Genomic DNA, 22,657 nt, shown 5'->3' on the forward strand with positions numbered 1-22,657 from the left:
GCCACGCCTCCGAACGGAAGTGACGGCGACGGAAGCCGCCGACGAGCTGCAGAGGGGGCGTTGTCGGAATGGTTCCGTGGCTCTTGGAGTGCTGCAGTTGACGCAGAGGGTCTGACGGGGACGGGTAACGAGGAGGCGGCCGGTTGGGAGCGGCCTCCGAGGGTAAGGCGACCCGGGACTCTGGCTTCCCGCGAGTTGCAGGTCTGCGTGGCTGGGATGCGCGCCGGCCTGCTGACAGCGCGCTGTGGCGGGCCTGGCCGAGCACAAAGCTAGACTCCGGGCGTGGGAGCCGGGCTACCTTCCAGCCTTTGCTGCGATCTGTGCTTCTCTTGATGTCCGCGTCGCCCCAAGATAGGAAAGGCGCTTATGGCCCGTCCTCATTGCCGCGCCCTGCCTCATTCTCCACGAGACCATCTGTGCCTTAGTGTCCCATCTGTAGAATGCTGTCACTTCAGCGCCTACTTCTAGCGACCTTATAGGACTAGTCAACGAGTCGGTGCAGGTCAGGTGCTGAGCGGGTATCTGCAGTTTTAGACAGGGTTCACTAAACGTTCTCAGCCCGTAAGACTGCATTTGGTATACGGCAGTTGTCACCGTTTGCTGCTTAAATGAGTGAGTCAAAGAGGCTGTGAACCGTATTGTAAAAAACAACCCCGGGGCGAACATTTGTCGGTGGTTGCCTGTTTGTTTATTGTGGCTGCCATCGCAGGGTACAACATCCGAGGTGGTTCAGATGAGAGAGGTTTACTTTCTCACAGTTGTGGAGGACGGAGGGTCATGAACTTGGTGTCATCAAGTCTGCTTGCTGTAGAGAACCGTCCCGGCTTACAGGTGGTCGGTCACCTTCTTGCTGTAGCCTCACATGATCTGTCCTCAGTGCCACTGCACCGCCAGCGTTTCTGCTTGTATCTACATCTCCTTATGTTAGGATGTCAGTCAGACTGAAACAGGGCTCATCCTAATGGGCTCTTTTAAGCCACTTGCCTTTTTAAAGTCTGCTCTCACAGGTAAGCAACGTCTGTGGTTCTGGAGAATGCAATGGAATACCCCGTTTTGGTAACCTGCACTTGCAATCCCAGCGTTGGGGGTGGGGAGTGGAAATAGGTGGATCTCTGGGATCAGTGAGCTTCTCATCTCAATAAGGGACCCTTTCTCAAAGAACAAGGTGGTCAGCTCCCAGGGAACAATGCCTAGGGTTGGCTTCTGGCCTCCAGACATGTGCACCCATGCATACATAAAACATGCACACACACAGAAGGGCTTTCGTTGTAGGAGCCCCTTCTAGGTTCAGATTCACTAAGGCTCCTTTTCCCTTGAGGCACCCCTCTTCATTCACGTCACCCACGCTTTTTCTTCTGTTTCTCTTTGCCTTGGTATTTCCATTGTTTGCTGTCTTTCACATTGATCTTTCTACTGTCGTATTCTTGATTTAGATTTTAGCTTGCTGAGCTAGAAGGAACCCTACTGAACACCTATGAAGCCCCAGACACAGGTGTCAGAGCTAGAGTGATGAATGAAGCAGATGTGGGCCATGTCTTTACCTCTTAAAGACTGTTGCTTCTGCCCACTAGGTTGCTCCTCAGCAGTCCATTCTGCTGTGAACTTGTCAGTGGATCAACTCATCAAATGAGTGAGAGCCAAACAGGCTGTGAGAAGTATTGTAAGAAACAACCCCCGGGGTGAGCATTTGTCCATGACAGGGAGGTTGCTCTGTGTTTGTTTATTGTGGCTGCCATCACAGGGTACAACATCTGAGGTGGTTCAGATGAGAGAGATTTACTTTCTCACAGTTATGGAGGAAATTCACACCCTCCTGGTCCAGCTACCTCACATTTGAGCTCTGCTGCACTGAGGACTAAATCTTAACTCTATCATCTTTGGGAAATATTTCATATCCAAACTACATCAGGGTTCAGGGGCACTGTTAAAAGAATCTCTGAGATTGACTTTGTGGGTGTGACTTTGTCTGCAGTGTTTTTGCCCTAAATATGAAATAAAGAAAACCCATGACTTGTTTGATGCTTAGTGTGGGAGGGTCTCTGCAGGCAGGGAAAACAATCAGGGTGTGTAGATGGAGTTTGCTTTGGGCTGCCAGTCCACAAAAAATACCGTGGAAGCTTGTTATTAATTATGAAAGCTTGGCCTTAGCTTAGGCTTGTTTCTGCCTAACCCATTTCTTAAATTAACCCATTTCTATTAATCTATGTGCTGTCCCGTGGCTCGTGGATTTTACTGCTCCTCTTGTATGTCCTGCTTCTTCTGTGACCAACAAGAGACCCCCCTTTCTTCCCAGAGCTCTCTGATGTCCCGCCTAAACTCTTCGTGCTTAGCTATTGACCATTCAACTGTATTAAGCCAATCAGAAGGCGCTGTGGGAAAGACGCATCTTCACATTGTACAAAAAGATTATTCTAAGCCGGGCGGTGGTGGCGCACGCCTTTAATCCCAGCACTCGGGAGGCAGAGGCAGGCGGATCTCTGTGAGTTCGAGACCAGCCTGGTCTACAAGAGCTAGTTCCAGGACAGGCTCCAAAACCACAGAGAAACCCTGTCTTGAAAAACCAAAAAAAAAAAAAAGATTATTCTACAGCAAGGGTGAGGGAAGAATGAAGCTTGGATCAGCCTGATTTTTGTAGCTGGTGCCTGGGCCAGGACTTCTAGAGTCTGACCCAGATCATTTTACTTTAGCCATATTTAAGCACAGCCCAATTTTGGGGAAATTTTTTTCTAATAATAATTAACTCTGTCCCAAGTGCACAATAATTTTAAGACATGTTTACATTGAGATTCTTTTTTAAATTTTATTTATTTTTATTTTTTGAGATGGGGTTTCTCTGTGTAATAGACCTGGCTATCCTTGAACTCACAGAGATCCATCTGCCTCTGCCTCCTAAGTGCTGAGATTAAAGGTGTATGCCACCACAAACTGGCACATTGAAATTCTTTACAAAGTAATCTGGTTTCTTTCACAAAGATGGGTACTGTTGATTTAGAGATAGTGCCCAAGATTTAGGGTCTAGGGAGATTGACTGAGGTAAATATAATTCCTGTGGATGTCGGGATTGACCTGGCCCTAAGATTCATAGAAGTCACTTAGGCTGTTGTACAAATGACATCTCTCACGGGGATGAGTTTTATGGTCTCGAAGTGATGCTCAAAGTTTTAAGGGGAAAGGATCTGGGATAAGTAAAACATGAACTCCAAAACATATGGGCAGTGCCTGGCTCAACAGGGAGCAATGTTTACCAGGTTGTAAACTACATTTCCCCGCAGCGTTCCAGGAAAGCAGCTAAGCACCTCATTCCATTGAAGAGGTAAGCTGCGTGTTTAACTTTCCTGGCTTCTCCAGTGCTTAACTGTGTGCGCAAGGCCATTTTGTCCTCCACCGTCTAGTGCACCAGATTGCCATTTAGACCCTCAATGTCCTCCCAGCCTCTCCCACTGTGTCTGGATGCCAGAGGCTGCACTGATTCAGGTGCATGCTCCCGCCCCCGCTTCTGGCTGTAATTGTTTGACTAGTTGTGCACTGGCCTCACTAGAATTGAAGCTTCCAGGACCCCTGGTGTTGCTGTACTCACTGTTGTTGCCCTAGACTGTAGTGTGTAGTAGTCACTCACTAGGTAGATGGGGAATGACCAGATCTTCTGTGTCCACATGGGAGCCTCTTGTCTCTTTCCCAGTCAGTCAGTTGTCCTAATGAGGCTCAGTGTCATCTGTCCTCTGCCTCTCTGATCTGGCATCTGCTATTCAGCCATACTCTGAAGCCCGGCAAGTTCCTGGAGATTCCCACACCTGCGGGTCACAGATGCTGGGATCATGCACACCCCATTCTCTTGCTTCCTCTATGCCCGTGAGAGGCCCAGAGGCACACCTACATGGACGTGGTGTTTTGTGACACTGGTTTGCTCTCCTTGTGGTGATGGTAGTTATTTTAACTTGTATCTTACCTCCCCTAATAGGCTCCTGATTTTCTCGAACTTTGAATTCTCGAGCTGTGTATTTGTTACTATAACAAAATATCTGGTACCAGCAACTTAAGGAAGGGTTTACTTTAACTTGTAGTCTGAGGATGCAGTCCATCATGGAGGGAGGCTTGGTGACAGGAGCGGGAAGCAGTTGGTCACATTACATCTGCAGCCAGGGAGCAGGGAGATGGATGCTACTGCTTGGCTGCTTTCTGTCTTTTGTTCAATCTGGGATCCCAGCCTATAGGATGATGTCATCCACATTTAGGGTGAGTCTTCCCTGCTCACTTAAGCCTTTCTGGAAGTGCACCAAGAGGAGAACATCCCTGGGATTCTCAGTCCCGTGAAGTTGAAGGTCAAGATTAATTATCACAAGGTGTTTAATAAGTGTGGGTTTGGTCTTAGCTGGTTGGGTTTTTTTTTCCCTTTTGTATATGTATTGTTTTTTTTCAATTTGCATATTCATAGCTGACCATAACAAAATGCATACACTTACCACAGCGACCTTCTATATTAGCAGACTCATGTGCTTTGGGTTTCACATAACTAATGGCTTCCATAATTGGTCAGTAAGAGGAGGCATTTCCATATTGCAGAGAGGTGGGCTAAACAGCTGTGGACTAGATGCTGCCAAAACAGCTCAGAGGTGTGCATGTTAAGCTGTAACTTTGATGCACCACACTGAAAGCTAAGAGCAGTTTTTGCATTTGGGGCCCCTTTTGTCCCAGTGGTGTCCTCGAGAGTCTCTTACCTACATTCTCTGCTGCAGGTCTCATGGTCTAGTATGGACCCTGTTGCTGTTCACAGCTGCCACCTCCTCCAGCAGCTGCGAGAGCAGCGGATCCAAGGCCTGCTTTGTGACTGCATGCTGGTGGTGAGGGGCGTCTGCTTCAAAGCACACAAGAACGTGCTGGCGGCCTTCAGCCAGTATTTCAGGTGAGTGTCTCACTCTGTGTCCTTCTTGCCTGTAGAACCTGGCAGGAAAGGCCTGTGGCCACATCCCACTTTTCTCCAGAATGTTTCCGCCTTGCTCTTTGGAGTTTAAACAAAATGAGAGTTTATGGGTTTTCTTGTTTCTTCAATTACTGCCACTTTGTGTTTAGAGTAACCTGAAAGGAAAAGAGACTCTTAGCTAGAGTGTGCTGGGGATGATTGGAAAGAATTAATTTCAGTTCCTTTCCAAATAAAATGATTGAGGGATTGTGTCTGCAGTGGGGATTTTGCTGTGATAGGAAATGCAAGTGGAGAATGCTGGCCGTCCTTGTGCACGTCTGCCATTTCAGCACATGGAGGAAAGAGCAGGAGGAGAGAGAGTTCCAGGCCAGCCGGGGCCTCATAGGGATGATTCTGTCTGGGGAAGGAAAGAAGTCAGCATGAGGAGAGTGTTCTGTATGCTTCCCCTACCTTAGGTCCTCCCCTGCTTACCTCCTTCCCTACCTAAATTAAAGCAGTTCACCTTTTTTTTTTCATTTGAGTATTGCCAGAAAATCTTTAGTTTAGCTTCAGTTTAGTTATCCCTGCCATTATTTTGGCTTATGTGATTTACTTAAACATACTGAATAACACCAAGCAGTTGTGTTTCAGTGTAGCTAGCCTTTGTACAATTGCCTTTTCTTTAGAAGTGTATTCTGGTTAGCAAGTGTCTTGTCTTTAGATACCATGCTCCTCTTTGGTGCACGTTTACCTGCTCTGCTCAGCCATTGAGTCTCTGCAAACCTTAGCAGCCAGATGGGCATGGTGGCACACCTAGTCCTGGAGGAGTAGAGGCAGGTGAATCTCTGAATTCTAGGCCAGCCTGGTCTACATGGCAAGTCCCTAGCCAGCTAAGTCTAATAGCAAGAATCTGTTTCAAAAAAACCAAAAACCTAACCAAAACAAAAAAAACCTTAGCAGCCAAATTATAAGTTACATAGTGAGTGTATACTGAGGGTTGACTGTCTTTATCTTCAGAAGTTTTTCAGGCATAAGTATTTGTATGTGTGCTGTATGGTGAGGGATGTATTGTGTCAGACTAAATATAAAACACTGAGATATGTAATGTTCTTTTTTTTCTAAAAGCACTCTATCACTGAAATTGGTGCGTATGGTTAATTATACTTAGAGCAGGGCGGATCATGTTCCATAGAGTGTTTGCATGAGGACCTGGATTTGATCCAGGACCCACATGAAAAATCCAGGCATAGTAGTGCATTCTTACAATACAGAACTGGGGAGATGAGACAGGGAGATTCCCGAGGCTCACTGGGCAGCCAGCCTGGCCTTCTTTGCAAGCTCTGGGCCAGTTAGACACTCCATTCTCTTAAAACAGAGTGATGGTGTCTGAGGAACAGCATCCAAGGGTGACCCCTGGCCTCCATACACACACAACACACACACACACACACACACACACACACACACACTTGAACATAGACACTAACCCAAAATACTTAAAAAAAAAGGCAATAAAGAATAACCCCCAAAAATAAAAACATTAAAAGAAAATGCTAGCAGAATGTGAAAATAGCTACCATGTTTTTTCTTTTGTCAGGAGCCTCTTTCAGAATTCTTCCGGCCAGAAGAATGATGTTTTTCACCTGGATGTTAAAAATGTCAGCGGCATAGGGCAGATCCTGGACTTCATGTACACATCGCGCCTCGACCTCAACCAGGACAACATTCAAGTGATGCTGGACACAGCCGAGTGTTTGCAGGTACAGAATGTTCTGAATCTGTGCCACACGTTTCTGAAGTCGGCCTCGGCAGCACAACTACCAGGCTTGCCCTGTGCTGGCGCCTTCTCCCTGCAGAGTGTGACTCTGGATGGCACCTGTGCAGGAAGTGAGCACTACCCTCCCCACTCACTGCAGGAGTGCCCTGCCGAAGGCCCGCAGGCTAAAGTTCTGGCTGAACTGAGTCCTCAAACTCCATCAGCAGGTCTCAATCGTCCCGCAGGAGAAGTATCAAAGCCAGCCCTGGATGCTGCAAGTGGAAGCTGCCCAGAGCTGCCCTCCAAACAGCCCAATTACTACTACAAACTCAGAACGTTATACAGCAAGCAGTACTACAAGCAGACCGCCTGTCCCAGCCAGGTGCCTGCCCCAGAACAGCCCCTCGCTCTCAGTGCCTCCCCAGACATTGCTGCAGCGGATTCGCAGCCTGCTGTGGAGGGCCGCCCAGGTGCCCCGGAGTCTTCAGAGCAGTTACCGCCAGCATTCCTGGCTCCAGCCCTCAGGAGCTCTGGCACTGACTCCCAGGAAGATGCCCTTTGTCAGCTGCCTGCCAAGCAGATGAGACTGAAGAAGGCCATGCACCTGAAGAAACTAAACTTTCTCAAGTCACAGCAGTCAGCTGAACGCACCTCATGTCCCGAGTCAGGTGATGCCTTGGTCAGGAGGGAGGAATCTGCTGCTAAGGAAGATGAGGGCCCGAGAGCCAGAAGCCCAACTCCTGAAGAAAAAGGGAGGGAAGAACTGGGTCCAGAGAGCAGTCATGAGGTGGAGATTCCAGGAGCCCCGGCCACATGGGAGGACCCATCCCAGACCCTCCAGTCCCAGAGACAGTATGCGTGTGAATTGTGTGGGAAGCCTTTTAAACACCCAAGCAATCTGGAGCTGCACAAACGGTCTCACACAGGTACACTGCCCTGAGCCCACAGACCCGGAAGGAAGCCGCGGTGCCCCATCCCCCTGCAGGCCTTGTCTGTAAGACACTCGACTCCTCAGTGGAGCTGCTGATGTCTCTAATGAGGCTCCAGGGTGCTAGCTGCCCTCTGGTGCACTTGGTGATGGTGTGCACCTATGTTCTCTGCAAGGTGCCGTCCGTCCAGCTCAGTCAGCTGCTTTGGTGCACTCGGATTCTAGCTCTAAGACAGACACTGTGCTTAGTTGTCTCTAGGGCTTTCTCAAGTAGAATGCAGACTGACAGTGAACTGTGACCGTTTGATTTGACTCATTCTTTTTTACTATTACATTCAGTACTTTAAATGTATTTATTTTTATTTTATGTGCATTGGTGTTTTACCTGCATGTATGTCTGTATGAGGGTGTCAGGTCTCTTAGAGTTGGAGCTATAGACAGTGTGAGCCACCATGTGGTCGCTGAGACTTGAACCTGGACCTCTGGAAGAGCGGTCAATGCTCTTAATCTCTGAGCTCTCTCTCCAGCCCTTGATTTGATTAATTCTTTTTTTTTTTTTTTGGATTTTCGAGACAGGGTTTCTCTGTGGTTTTGGAGCCTGTCCTGGAACTAGCTCTTGTAGACCAGGCTGGTCTCGAACTCACAGAGATCCGCCTGCCTCTGCCTCCCGAGTGCTGGGATTAAAGGCGTGCGCCACCACCGCCCGGCGATTTGATTAATTCTTAAACTTCTCTCAGAAGTAATTTTAATTTGAAAAGTTAGGATTTTGGAGGCAGTAGGTAAGCTCTTAAATAAGAATCAACTTTAACAACTTGATTTTTTTTTTTTTTGTTTTTGTGGTACAAGGATTGACCTTGCACCTACTGGACAACTGCACTACCACTGAGCTGTGCTCCCTCCTGCCAGCCCCATTCCATCTGATATTTTCAAATGAAAATTCTCTCACCTTAGACATTGAACTTCTAATGGTTTATTATCTTAATTCACACCATTGCCTTCCCACACCACATTGTACAATACCTATGTCTCACTCTCCCCCTGGTTAACTGTGATACAGTTCTTAGTGCCTCATGAATTAGTAACAATTAGGATATAACCATGAGCTGGGTGTCATGGTGCACACCTTTAATCCCACTACTCAGGAGGCAGAGGCAGGCGCATCTATTGTGAGTTTGGAGCCAGCCTGGTCTACATAGTTCCAGGAAAGCCAGAGCTACAGAGTGAGACTCTGTCTCAAACCACCCCTCACCCCCAAAATAAGGCGGAGCCATGAGCAGTGACACACAGCAGCATCTTCCAGATTGCCCTGTTTGCCTGCTGCCAGCTGTCTGCCTTGGCATGCTCTTCTCTTGGCATTCCGGACTTCCGGTTTGCTGATTTCTACCTTAGTGCATTAGCTGAGACATTTTCACTAGTTATAAAAGCCCCTTAGAGATGTCAGTGTATTCGAATGTAAAGCCTGTCATTATTTCATTACTAGTAGTTCAAAATAAGACCAGGTACAGACCACTCTCACTCAGTCTTACTACAAAAACAACTTGACTTAAAGTATTTATTTTTTTTTGCTTAATTTTCTGCTGCCTGAGGAATACTACCAGTTTTATTTCATTTTTCTTTTAGAAACTTACCTGTTATAGCTTTAAAGGAGCAAAATCAAATTGCTAATTCCGGAGAACATCTGTGAGTGACAGATACAGTCATAGGGCAGAGATACTTCGTCGGACATAAATGCTGCATTGAGATGGTAGCAGAGCGTGGCCTGGATGCCAGGGATCTGTGAGGCCAGAGCGGTCTCAGAATGGTGCAGATGCCGCTTCCTCGAGGTGTGCCGTGGAAGCTGCCAGTGGCCACGTGGTGTGGGATGATGTGCTGCTGGTGGCCGATGAGACCTGTGTTTCTCTGTCTTCAGAATGCCTTCTGTTTTATTTCTAATGTGTATTTGTTGATAGCCACAGCTTCCAAGACCTGTGGATATGGTTGTTAAAAACCTTGGTCCTTTATGACCCATGGCTTGTCTTTTTTTTTTTTTTTTCAACTTATCTCTCTTGTGGAGGCTTGAACTTACCATTATCTATTACCCCAATAATTATAAAGGAAGGCAGAACACAGGCTTAAATGGTGACAGCCATCCAGGGCTGAAGACTAGCTTAGTACGAGCCAAAAGCTGCAGGTCATTGCCAAGGTCACAGGCCCTGCATGTAGAAGAACAGTGTTGTTATTTTTAAGAGGGTCTTAAGGTAACCACTTGACTTGGGGGAAGTGAGGAAATGACATTTCTTGGGGTTCAAAGGCTCCCGCAGACTAAAGGCTGCGCCTTCCTGTACACCTTCCAGCAGGCCTCCATTCAGAACAGCTGCGTCTCCAGGCTGTTGTAGTTACTGCACTTGGTGGAGCAGACAGACAGGAGACCACACCTCTCTCTATGAAAGCCCAGTCTCAGCTAAGGCAGGCAGGCAGTGCTGAGGGCTGTTCCTCAGGCCACCTGTGCCTCACCCTTTGGGCCCCAGTGTCCACAGCCCCCAAGATGTGAAGGGACTGTCCACTCTGTTTGGAGTCAGAAGTCAAGTAGAGAAAAGTCCCATTTGGTTTTGTGCTGAAGGAAAACTGAGCGATCTATTTATTTCACCCTAGGTTTGTATTTGGAGGACAGTTTGACTTCTAGATGAAGGTCTATAGATTGGATTTTATCATCTTTCTGGAGAGTCTCAGGGTAAGAGATAAGTATTTGGAAGTAGAGATGCCCTATGCCTCACTCTGGGGATGAAGAATGTCACGGGCTGGCGTGGTGGCCCTCACATAGTATCCCAGCATTCAGAAGGCTAAGGCAGGAATTGTTGAGAGTTTCAGATCAGCCTGATCTATAGAGGGAGATCTTGTTCTAAAATAAAACACAGAAGAACAGAAAGGGCTGTTTGGAAAGGAGAGACGAAGGGGATCAAATATTTTAAACAAAAATGTGCAAATTTTTGTACTGACAACAAACTGTTGTGTTTTGCTTTGTTTTAGGTGAGAAACCTTTTGAATGTAACATTTGTGGGAAGCACTTCTCTCAGGTGGGAATACTCTTATTTCTGTTGATAATTGGAAGCCTGAACTCCGTTGCTTACTTACTTACCAATAAGACTCTCTTTTGTCCTTGGGGAGAAGCATGTGTGGTAGTGGCAGTTTAGAGACTTGCGGCTGGGTCAGAACCCACATTTCCGGCGCATTAGAGGGTCTGCTGTTGAGTGAGAGCCGTCCAAGACCTTTCCCTTTTCTGCACTGATGACGGGTCCTGCCCTGGTGTGTCTTGAAGTTTCCAGCTGTCTACACTGATATTCCCTGGAGCTGCACTGTATGCTGGGCTAGGTCCAAGACCAATAGTTACTCTCACTGGGACTAGATGCAGGATTTTGGGCAGAATGGACAAAGCCATTTTTATTCCCAAATCTGACTGTAGTTCCATCTTCCCACGCACTGGCATGGGCTAGTGTGCTCCGTTCACACTTACCTCTCGGTGACTCCCTATATCTTCTCGTGGTTGGCTCTGTCTTCCCGGAGTGATGACTTTAGGACAGCATCATGTTGCAGTATCATCAGAAGCCCCCAGCTCTGGACAGGTGTTGAGTGTGCATCCCTCTATCCCTATTCCCAGGGAGACCTTCATTGCCTTCCATCTCAGCTCTTGGAGTGCAAAGCTTGGCCTCTGGACCTTCAGGGTCTGGATTGAACCTGCCTTTGTCAGATTTACTGTCCTGTTATCCTGGACGAGACAGTGTCTTGATCTGTTAAACAAGAATGAAGGAGAGTGTGCAGGAGTAAGGAGTTGATGGGGCCAAGTTCTTAGAACAGCATGTGCTCTCCCTCTTGGCTCTGTACCCCAGTCCTTGGGTGGTCCTCCCTACCACCAGCATTTTCATCGTAGCCACCTAGGACTGAGCCTAGTGAGAGAGCTTAGGGATGTTGCTGCCAAGCCTGACAAACTGATTCCAATGCCTGGGGTCCACACAGTGGAAGGAAAGAACCAGTTACCGCAAGTTGTCTTCTACTCTTCACATGCGGCTTTTGATGCTCCTCCTCCCCCCAGCAAGATAAATAAGTAAAAATTAAGAAAAGTAAAGTGTAAAACTGTTTGTGACCATTGATAATAAGCAGTCACCATGCTTCTCTGGGCCTCTTTCTCATTTTTACATTACTATCTTGTGAGCTATTGGGGTGTAATGACTTCCTCTTCCTACTCAGAGCCCTTCTGTGGCTCCACTTGGTAACTAGAATACAGCTGCACACTCAGGATCTGTGTCAGCCTCCCTGCCCCCACCCACCCAGCGCTGCTGCTGTGCCATCCCTCAGAAGTGCCCGGTTTCTGCTTTGAGTGGATCCCTGTTATCTTTTTAAACAGTGATTTTGGTGTGCAGCCAATCCTAGGAACCATGCTTTAGACCTTGATCTGTGCCCTCCCTCTGCATTGTCCCCAGGGCGGCTGTCTGGTACCCTTCTTCTGGGTTGGCATAGCTTCTCTTGGGTTTGTATGAATGCAGAGCTGTAGCTGTGGTTTTTTTAGATGCATCTTGCTGTTTTGTTTTCATAGAGAAATGGTGAAGTTACTTGAAAAAGGACTGTTTTAAAAACCTGATTCAGCAAGAGTTGTATGTTACTAAGCTGCCCTTACCTCTGCCACATGCTAGGATGGAACAGACACGAGTAAGGCTCTGAGGAGCTTGTTCTTCAGAGGGAGAAATAACTGTGTGGACAGTAGGACAAGGAGACCTGGGCATGCAGTGCCAGAAGACATCTAGGAGCAGTGCAGACAGAGAAGAGAACAGTCATGGCTGCCTGACAGGCATGGTATTTGGAGCAAGCTAAGCACTTGACTGTCCTTGGATGAGCCTTGGAGACATCTATGACTGGGGGTGGAGGGCAGGGTGCTGTGGCATGGGGATACTAGGAGATGGCACTACTCCCCGTGTCTGTTGCCCGGTCATCTGGGAATGACTAGAGTAGACAGTGGTGGTCACTAGACTGGGATGCCCCTCCTGGTCTGCCGGAGTACACTGTAGTACTAAGTTCCTAAGGGCCTTTTCTTGGGAGAATTTGAAAGTTTGAAAACATTTACCAGTAAGAATCTCTTCTCCTGTTTCCTAAGGATTGCTGTCTAGAAGAGTTAGTCTGTCTGCACTTCACCACGGCTTCACTAGTGAGCTGGCTGGCACTGTGGCACTTCAGCCAGCATCATCTTGGGTTGCAGTGATGATGCACTCAGCTGTTATAGCATCATATTCTCTTAGAGTATGGCCATGTCTTGGGTACTGTGCTTCCTATGTGGTGCACAAAGACACTAATACATTCAGGGCAGTGGGGGAAAGGGAAAGATGGCAAGTCAGCTATCTTTGGAGAAAAGCAGAGCCAGGAAGAGACTTTGATCAGCTGGTACCACATTCTGAGAGGCAGAGGACAGTCTTGGGTGCCGTGTTTTCTGGTAGTACTGTCTGGATGGGGGTGGCTTCCCTTGTTGTTTGTTTGTTTGTTTGCTAATATCCTCAGAATTTTATTAGCACAGGTTTTGAAGTCAGCAGATAAACTTGAATTAGGCCAAGTGTGGTGATGCATGCCTTTAATCCCCAGCACTCAGGAGGCAGAAGCAAGCAGATGTCTATGAGTTTAGGGCCAGCCTGGTCTATGTAATGAATTCCAAGCTAACCAGGGGTATATAATGAGACCAGGTCTCAGAAGAAAAAAAAAATCAAAACCCAGGTGAATTATCTCTCCCAGTCTTGTGACTCAGCGCTCCAGCTGACTGCTCTGTAAAAGGCAATGCAGCCCTACAAGCCTGCACTTGGTGCATCTTTGCTGCAGAGCTCTGCTCCTGTTCATAACATTGTCGTTGCTGCTTGGCACAGTTCTGCAAACACAACTGCAGATATTTCTTAAGACGTGGTCTGTGCACTTTGGATGCCAGCAGCATAGCTACGGTTTACTAAAAATAAAAAAGTATGGATTGTTGCCTAAAATAACAGGGCCAGGACTCCTGGGTCATCTGTACAAATTGCCTACATGCACTACAGTTTGGTTGTTGGGGTGTTGTGTACAGAACATTCCATCGGTCCTATTTTGTCTGTGTAGAGTTTGTCACCTCGGTATGTGCTGCTGTGTGTGGCAAAGATTTACTGATTTTCATTTTGTATTTCCATGTGAAATGATAGAGACGTGTTAAGGTTTTTGTTGCTATTGCTTTCTTTCATTGTTTGTTATATTTTGACTTTTTGAGACAGTCTCCCTATGTAGTCTTGGCTGTCCTGGCACTTGCTGGTATCCCTGGCTTACCTCAAACACAGTAGTCTTCCTATCTCAGGCTCCTGAGTGCTGGAATTACAGACCTGTACTACCACATTCATTGACTACAGCTTATCACACTGTACATTAGAAGCGCATTAGGTTATATTTGCTTTGAAACAAGTAACACCACTGGGGAAGGGGTGTGTATCCTGCTATAAATGGCTCAGACTGTGTTTCATGCATATTTACTGCACCTTTAGTGCTACAGAGGGTTCTCACTGGCAGTAGAGCAGGTGGTACTGTTCAGATTGTTGTGTGGGTGTATCACATTGGTTTTTCTGAAATTTGGATGTTACTGACCAAAGCAATTAGAATCTGAAACCCAGATCTCTAAGGACTGGTATCCCAGGTAGCAGAGTGGCTGTCTTGCTGACTGTTCAGGACATGTCAGTTTCCTGGGAATTGCAAAAGCAGAGAAGACTTGCACCCTAAGACCAGTAGTAGGCAGCCCAACCATAGCCGTGGGCAACTGCTCTAGTTGCCAAATCTGTTTTTCAACTAGAAAGTAGAATACCAACTGCCAGTGCTTATAAAAGCCTAGGTAGATTTTCAGCTGTGGATTTTGCTGTTGGTGTTTGCTGTGGTCCTGTTATTAATAGTCACTATAAAGCGGGCTCTTCTGCTAAGATCCCTCTGGTTATTCACAGTCCCAGTTTTCTCTCAGCTGTGTTTATCACAGTCTTGAATGTAGTGTCTAACTGAGGCTTTCCCGGATCAGATTCCACAGGCAGCGTCTTTTCGTATTTGTGAGCTGTGACGCACAGATGAACTATAAACAAAACTGTCTTTGCAATTTGCTTGAGGCAGCTTGCAGAGGTAAAAGCGAGTTTATCAGCTAGCTGCTGCTTATTCTCTTTTCTGGCTCTGCTGTACACTGCACTGTGGCCCATAAGGCATTTTTGTTTGTCACCGTGGGTTTATTTGGCAGGAGGACACTCTGAACAGCTTGAGCTCAGGTATAGTGAGGGAAGACTTTGCCTCTCAGCCTCACTTTGGAACTTCTCCAGGAAGGAATTTACAGATTTGCTTTCACTGTGTTATATAGTTTCCTGATTTCATACTGATGACTGTGTGGAAGTCTATGTGTGAAACCCTGCTAGCTTCACAAACTAGAGATGCAAAGACCCTGCAGTGCTGCTGTGGTCTTCCTGAGATGCACTCTTGCACAGAGGTAAAAATGAAAAGCAGAGCCAACCTTACTGTTAGAGGACACACTTTCTGGAAACATCTTTTGCTTCTTTTGAACAAAATCATTTGTTTTAGAGAGAGGTTGTGAACACTGAAATAAGCCCCACAAGTGCCTAACTCCCCATATAACCCTGCATGTGGGTACTCCAAATTAACTATATCAAGGTCTGCTTAAAATTAGGCCTGGGAACCCAAATTCCTCCCCAGAGTAACCTGCCCTTTTACAAGGGAGGCATCGCAGAGTGGGCACCGGTGTGAGGCCACAGTTGGAGCTCCTTGTGCAGTGGGTGGCTGCCCTTGGCTTTAGACACAGCTTCCTGTCTGCCCTTTACTGGTAATGTTGTGGGATCAGCTAAAACTGTCAGTTCCCTTTGAACACCTACAACTTTTTTGGTTCTTCATTATTGGTGTGTTTCTTGTCCTCTTGTAGGCAGGCAACCTTCAGACACATTTACGCCGGCACTCTGGGGAGAAGCCGTACATCTGTGAAATCTGTGGAAAGAGGTCAGTGCTGGGCTCAAGGTGCCACATGTGAGGGACTGTGGGTGGTTCAGGTGTCTTTGTCCAGTGTCATATCACGGGCTACCAGGCCTCACACAGCCATGGCAGAGAACAAGGGCATTCACTCTGTGACACATGGGAGAGGAAGAAGAAAAGTTCACGGAGAGCACGAACATCTAGGCTGGGGCCCTAAGGAAGGAAATCCACTTTACAGGAAACAGATTAGTTTATGCCAAAATGTTCTTTCTTAAAAGGTCCCCATGGAGGAGACTGTCTAGTCAGGGGAAACAGTGCCCGAAGCCTGTGTGACTAGGCACCCAGAGATAAGGCATCAGAGGGGTACCTACGTTGTGTTGTCAAACCAGGCTGTTAGCTTCAGGACAGAATCTATGACTCTCAGCCTTGGCAGCTGAGTTTTGACCTGAAAACCGAGTGTTGGCCTGCCAGCAAAGAATTAGCCCCTTTTGGTGGGTTGGCACCTGTGCAGTGATTCCTTTACAGGGCATGGGATAAGTGAGGAGCTTCTCCATCCCTCCTGTGTGCACGGCCACAGCCTCAGCCTCCATCCCCTTGCTTGGTAATAGTCCAGGAGCTTCTTCCTCCACCATCCTGTGCTAGAACTGCAGGCCTCCACGAGTAGCTGCAGGCATCCCCATTGGTCCGTGTCTGGGTTCCATCATTGAATTACTCATTCATCCAGCATCCGTAACTCCCACCATCTGCTCAGTGCTGTAAGGGGAGCATAAGCGTCAGTGGCTTAGATTCTCTGCCTTTCACACGTCCTCCTTGCAACCTTGTCGGGAAGGTTAAAGATAGACACAGGATCATTCAGAAGTCAGCATCCTCTAGCACGTTCCGTAGCACATTCTATGAGCATAACAGAGGGAAAATCAAGCTTCATTTGAGTTTTGGGAACATGTCTGCCTCTGCATTGGAAAATGGAACAAAGCAAAGGCTGTCATGCTGACCCTGGCTCCCTTCTGTTGCAACTACCTGAACATAAAGCCAAGTTCTGGGTGGTACTCTCCGGTCATGGCAGGTGCCCAGCACCACAGACAGAACTGTCTCACCTGGTGCTACTTCCCATGGGCTCCTGAGAACATTTTGCTGTGTAGAAAATTAGGATCTTGGAAATTCTGTGTAAGATCTTTTATTGTGGGCTAGAGAGATGGCTCAGAGGTTAAGGGTGCTGGCTGCTTTTCTAGAGGTCCTGAGTTCAATTGCCAACAACCACATGGTGGCTCACAACCATCTGTAATGAGATATGGCTCCTTCTTCTGACCTGCAGGCATTCATGCAGACAACACTGTATGCATAATAAATAAATACATCTTTAAAAAATAAAAAAGAATAAAAAAAGATCTTTTTCTATGCCTCATCTTCCTTGGACCAACCCAGCAGCCATCAGAGGGCCAGGAAAGAGTATCGATCTCCACATGGCTGAGAGGTACTTGTTGCCCACCCAAGCTCATGCCTCTCTGCACTGTTTCCCATCCAGAAGGTGGGGTAAAAGGGCGTCCTGGTGTGCGGAGACAGTTATGGGAGGTACCAGTTATCAGACACTCAACATGTCCTGGGCTCGGGGTAGCTGCTCCATGAACACTGGCTCCTTCTTCATTCCCATCTCTGTCCCTGTCTTAGGGTGGATGTGGAGGGTCTCCGGTGTGTGCTGGAGGTGAGTGAGCTCAGTTTCTAGGATAGGTGAAGGAGGGCCAGTGTCCCTGGCTCCTGAAGCCTGAAGTCTGTGTATTTCACACTAGATTGAGTAGAGCTGGCTTCATTGCCAAGACATGCAGAGCCAACCTTGTGCTCTCCAGTGTGAGCCTTGGGCTGTCACACTACACGGAATGCTTCCCACTAGTGCAGTGATCCCCACAGGATCTTAGCACCGCATGGTTTCATGTTCCTCTGAACTGTGAGACTTGCCAGTAAGGTGACTCAGAGAGTAAAGGCACTTTCAGCAAAGCCCAGTGACCTAAGTTAGTTCCTGGGAGCCATATGGTAGAAGGAGAGCTAAGTCACCCAAGTTGTCTCTGACCTCCACATGCATGCTGCAGTGTACATACACATACACTAAATAAATAAATAAATGTAATTTTTTAAGGTAAGAGAGAGTGAACTGTGAGACTCTGGTCTTGTGCTGTTGGAAACTGGATAGAGTATGATGATGCAAGCAGGAAGCTTCTTAAAACAAAACACTGGCATCATTTTCTGCTTTCCCTGAAATAGAGAAATAGAAATGTTTTATACACAAAACAGGCCACACCCAGCTCTATGTAAAACAGGTAGAGCAGTTTATGTCCTCTGCATGGCCCTGGTCTTCAGGGTCTCGGCAGTGTCACCAATCTGATAGAACTTTGCACTTTTTGCAGGTTTGCTGCCTCTGGTGACGTCCAGCGCCACATCATCATTCACTCCGGAGAGAAGCCACACTTGTGTGACACGTGCGGCCGAGGTATTGCTGAGTGAGCGACTCCCTGTGCTCTCACGGTCACTGCTGCGGGTTCCTTTTGTCCCCCTAACCCCTGCTGTGGTCTGTCTAGGGTTCAGCAATTTCAGCAATCTGAAGGAGCACAAAAAGACGCACACGGCTGACAAAGTGTTCACCTGTGATGAATGTGGGAAGTCCTTCAACATGCAGAGGAAGCTGGTGAAGCACCGTGTGCGGCACACAGGCGAGCGGCCCTACAGCTGTCCTGCCTGTGGTGAGTGTGATGGCTGGCCAGCCGGCAAGCTGACCTCATCCTGTACACGGCAGAGTTACCCACTCTGCTGTTGGCTGCCATAAGTCACTGTTTCCTCATAGAGTGAGTGAGAGGGGCAGTCCCTTTGCCTCCTCACCAGACACTGCATCTTTGAGGTGTCCGGAACTGATCCTAGTGCTCCAGATACGAAGTGACCAAAGCCCTGTCACTAAGAGCTGGCAAACCCAGTGGGAAGCGGTGGAGTGCCGGAGCACACTAGGAAACAAACCCAGTGGGAAGCGGTGGAGTGCGGAGCACACTAGGAAACAAACCCAGTGGGAAGCGGTGGAGTGCGGAGCACACTAGGAAACAAAGGGCGTTCGTTGCACCTCCCCCCACCCCACCACCCACCCCCACCCCCTGCACATGCACTTGTTACTTAACAAATCAGACAGTGGCATTCGGTAAAGTGAGAGGTTCTCAGTATGTCCAGTGTGTGTGTGTGTGGGGGGTTCCCGTGAGGGAGTTCTCGACATGTTAGGGCCTTTGCAGTTACCCACTGAGTTTCCACTTGTCGCAAGGGAACAGGCTGAAGGACAAGCATGTGCACATCATTGGTACAAACTTGTAGCGCCCATGCCACTACAGGTCAGTTTGCAAGTCTCAGCAAGGGGCACACAGAGACAGGTACATGGGTCATCCTTGATACAAGAATGCCAACATTATTGTGCTCAGGGGCAGCTTATATAGGGCTCTGGCCACGCCCCAGCTCTCGGGATCTTTCAGCTGCAGGCCTCACCAGAAACCACTCTCCTGCCATCAAGGTCTCATGCTCAGAGCAGCTACAGGCACAGGTAAACAAGTTGTTTTGCTCAGTTCACTCCAGCAGGCAAAGGGTCTGAGGCCAGCAAAGAAAGTCAAGGGGCCAGGGGTCTGCAGCCCCCAAGACAAACTGACTGAATAGACATCAGAAAGGGGTGGCCGTGGGGCGCTGCTGTAGTAACAGTCTCTCTTACCTGGCTGCCACCACCACTGTTCCTGACGGGAACTGGAGAGGAAAGGTTAGTTTGGGATCAAGGTTTCCTTTAGAGGTCTAGCCCTAATGACTCCCTTCCACCAGCTGGGCTCCATCTCCTAAGGCTCCACATCCTTCCGAATAGCATCGTCAGCCGGGGAGCATTAAGGGACATTGCAGGCTCAAATGACAGCAACGTAGCCCAGAAGTAACTCTGCTGAGATCTGTATTTCAGCCGATAAGGGAGCAGCCGCTGGGCAGCACTGAAACCCCAGAGTCTTGTGCTAAGTCTCAAACTTTAAGGGCCATCGGAGAGGGACCTTATCCAAAGTGAGGGTACCATGAACTACCCTTAGATCAGTTGTTCAGAAGGAGAGGATCCTTCCATTTCTAAAGTACTGCTTTCTCTCTTCAGGGAAGTGCTTTGGGGGCTCAGGAGACCTGCGCAGGCACGTCCGCACTCACACGGGGGAGAAACCTTATAGCTGTGAGATCTGCAGCAAGTGCTTCACACGCTCTGCTGTACTGCGGCGGCACAAGAAGATGCATGGCAGAGCTGACGCCAGGAGTCCAGCTGCGCTGGATGAGCTGAGCCAGGCCATTGAGACCTCTGACATGGAGAGGTCTCAGAGCTCCGACTCCTTCTCCCAGGACGTGTCCGTCACACTGATGCCTGTGTCTGTCAAGCTCCCTGTACACCCAGTGGAAAGTTCTGTGGCAGCATTTGATGGTCACTGTACTGGCTCCTACTGTAAGTTACGCTCCATGATCCACCCTCCTAGCATGAGTGAGCAGGACAAGCTAGGCCTGGACCCTGCCAAGCTGGCCAAGCCCCAGGAGCTGCAGAGCCAGCCGCACACCTATGCCTACTCAGATGTGGACCCCTCGGCACGTGCTGAACACTCACAGGCTGATGGTCTGGCTGTGACCCGCTCTTCCTTGGCCACTCTGGACAACCACTGCACCGAGCCGCTGGGCAGCCGGGCACCTTCGGTGACGTACAGGAACTCTGAGGGACAGTTTTTCTCTAGCATGACTCTCTGGGGGCTGGCAATGAAGACGCTGCAGAATGAGCACGAGCTGGAACAGTGATGTACCATCTCAGAACCCTGACGAGAAGCACCCTGCTAGGCTGGCTCCCCTCCAGTGCTTGTGGGAGCTCCATCTGTGGCCCAGGAGCTCTTGCCGCCTGCTGGTCCCAGAGAGGAAGATGGTGTGGGGCAGTCTCCACAGCAGCCTAGGCCCTATGAGAACAGCCTATGGACATCAATGTGGCAATGGACCTCGCATCAGCTACTGTACAGCATCAGTCCTGTTAAATGGCATATGTATACATAAAAATACAGATTTTATTTTTACATTTTTATAAGAGAAATTTTTAGTATCTTATTTTTTAAAATATTTATACAGATTCTATTTGTCTATGGAACTTGTAATATAATTTGAATAAATGAGCTTGCTTTCCTGTATCGTGTTTTATATTTGTATTTTTTCCCAGGACTTTACTGTTTATTTTTTTTAATGCAGGGTCTTACCATATAGCTCTGACTAACCTCAGACCATCTAAGTATGCCAGGCTGACCTTGAACTCACAGAGATCCACCTGTGTCTGCCTCTCAAGTGCTGGGATGAAGGGCATGTGCCACCATACCCAGTTCTCTAGCATTTTTATTAATCTTAAGACCTTAGTACTATAAAAATACACATCATGCAGAAGATCACGGGTTTGAGCCTCAGTACCACCCAGAAATGAAATAAATATCACTGACTTGGTTGTTTTAAGCCAAGTCATTGACTTAATTTAAGGCTTAAATATTAAGCACTGAGTCCAGTTATGTCACCAGCCTGGTATGGGGGCCTCAGAGTCCCCTGAACACCCTGACTCTTGGCAACCCAGGATCTCTTGGCTTGCTTCAGAGTGAGATGAACTCTTTACAGGCCTGAAGTGGTATAGCCCCACTTGGAAGTCTCTGTCAGCTTCCAGCATTGATGGAGTTCCTTAGCCTGAGTTTACTCCATCCCTCAGGCCTCAGGGACTCTGCTGATTTGACATGTCCATGGTACTGGCTCCGGGATGTGTTTGAAGCTACCATGGGAATGGTTGCCTTGTAGCACACTGTGGATTGCCTGATGGCATCTTTGAGAGCACCCTCTCACAGTTCTAACTCAGAAAAGCAACGAACCTGACAAGACAACCTGGCAAGGACAGGATTCCACAGGGAATAGCCAGGCCTAGAGCACTGTCAGTCATGAGTGACATCAGGTTCCCTTTCCAGTTTCCTAGCCACTCACTACACCATGGTTCCCTGAGGGTGGCACAGCAGACAGACGTAGAGTTTCATGAGGGTTGAGCATCCTGTCCATGGGTGTGCCTAAGTATGGGTACTTAGAATAAAGTGCCTGGATTGAACTTGAATGAGATGTCTGGTTGCTGGTGAATGGTAGCCCCTTCCATCCTGCCCTCTTCTCCCATCTCCCATGGCCTTGACAGCTCCTCATTCCATTAGCTCCTCCCCTCTGGGGTTTTACTGCCCCTTGACCCCTCATCCTGTCCTTAGGGATCCCTCCAGGGGTTATACTGCCCCTTGACCCCTCATCCTGTCCTTAGGGATCCCTCCAGGGGTTATATTGCCTCTTGACTCCTCATCCCATCCTTAAGGATCCCTCTTAGCCAGGCTACATGCCACAGTCCTCATGTCACAACTCCCCTGTCATAAGCATCTATGGAGGGATGTGTGTGCCAAGGACAAGACTAGGGTCTACCATACAACTCTGCCACCCTTGCAAAATTAAAATTTTATTTTAAAAGTCACTGATTGTATACTTGCCATGTGTAAGCTTTATGATACATAGATGAAACTGAAGATAAAAACTATGAAAAATAAACTTTAAAAGTTTGTTGGCACCCGGGTTCTGAACACCTGTGTAATGCCTTGGTCCAGTGACCTGTCCGCTTGGTGTCCATGATGGACTGCTGGTACTCACCTTACCTTTTCCCTGGCTGCTTTGTGCAGGCTTCCATTCGGCCAGCAGATGGCAGCAGCATCACCTCAGAAGCAGGCCGGGCCAGTTTCTTTTCCCCTGGCTGCTCTGCCTGAGAGCTGTGACATCCTTGCAGCTAGCTCTCTGAAGACAGCAAAGCACATTTGCACACCTCAGCCTCCTCAAGCCTGTGGGGACACAGGACCACCCCCGCCCCAAAAGGGAAATTTCAGGCTTGGTTGTTTTTCAAGCTTACTGGGTGCTGTCCACAACTCTGGGTCTAATATTCACCCTGGATTGCCTTGTGGATGATTCAGACTAGGAAATGTTCCTAGCAGCCTCTGGGACTTCAGATGCTCAGTACTGACTTGGCCAGTGGATGCTCCACACAACA

General features: G+C 48.1%; 1 protein-coding gene across 3 annotated transcripts; it reads left to right on the forward strand.

Annotated features, from left to right (window-relative positions):
- Positions 1 to 27: 27 nt before the first annotated feature.
- On the forward strand, positions 28 to 20,748 carry Zbtb49 (zinc finger and BTB domain containing 49). 3 transcript variants are annotated; one of them, XM_075943706.1, is made up of 9 exons: positions 34 to 162; positions 4,734 to 4,900; positions 6,495 to 7,579; positions 10,588 to 10,634; positions 15,512 to 15,585; positions 17,955 to 18,037; positions 18,126 to 18,287; positions 19,002 to 19,120; positions 19,697 to 19,999. In XM_075943706.1, the coding sequence occupies exons 2-9, from the start codon at positions 4,749 to 4,751 to the stop codon at positions 19,871 to 19,873; spliced, it is 1,899 nt and encodes a 632-aa protein (XP_075799821.1). In that variant the 5' UTR covers positions 34 to 162; positions 4,734 to 4,748; the 3' UTR covers positions 19,874 to 19,999. The 3 variants fall into 3 exon arrangements, with proteins under 3 accessions (XP_075799822.1, XP_075799821.1, XP_075799820.1); XM_075943705.1 differs by lacking the exon at positions 19,002 to 19,120 and having other exon boundaries at positions 19,697 to 20,748; XM_075943707.1 differs by lacking the exons at positions 10,588 to 10,634; positions 19,002 to 19,120 and having other exon boundaries at positions 28 to 162; positions 19,697 to 20,518.
- The last annotated feature ends 1,909 nt before the right edge of the window (positions 20,749 to 22,657 follow it).

This window comes from Microtus pennsylvanicus, chromosome 12, assembly GCF_037038515.1.
Source record: "Microtus pennsylvanicus isolate mMicPen1 chromosome 12, mMicPen1.hap1, whole genome shotgun sequence".
Lineage (NCBI taxonomy): Eukaryota > Metazoa > Chordata > Mammalia > Rodentia > Cricetidae > Microtus > Microtus pennsylvanicus.

Excerpts from the sequence above, each read along its gene's own strand:
- Zbtb49 (XM_075943705.1), top strand. The coding sequence starts at position 4,749 with ATGGACCCTGTTGCTGTTCACAGCTGCCACCTCCTCCAGCAGCTGCGA. Across the intron at positions 4,901-6,494 it reads GCCTTCAGCCAGTATTTCAG|GAGCCTCTTTCAGAATTCTT; the intron begins GTGAGTGTCTCA and ends TTCTTTTGTCAG. Across the intron at positions 10,635-15,511 it reads GTGGGAAGCACTTCTCTCAG|GCAGGCAACCTTCAGACACA; the intron begins GTGGGAATACTC and ends GTCCTCTTGTAG.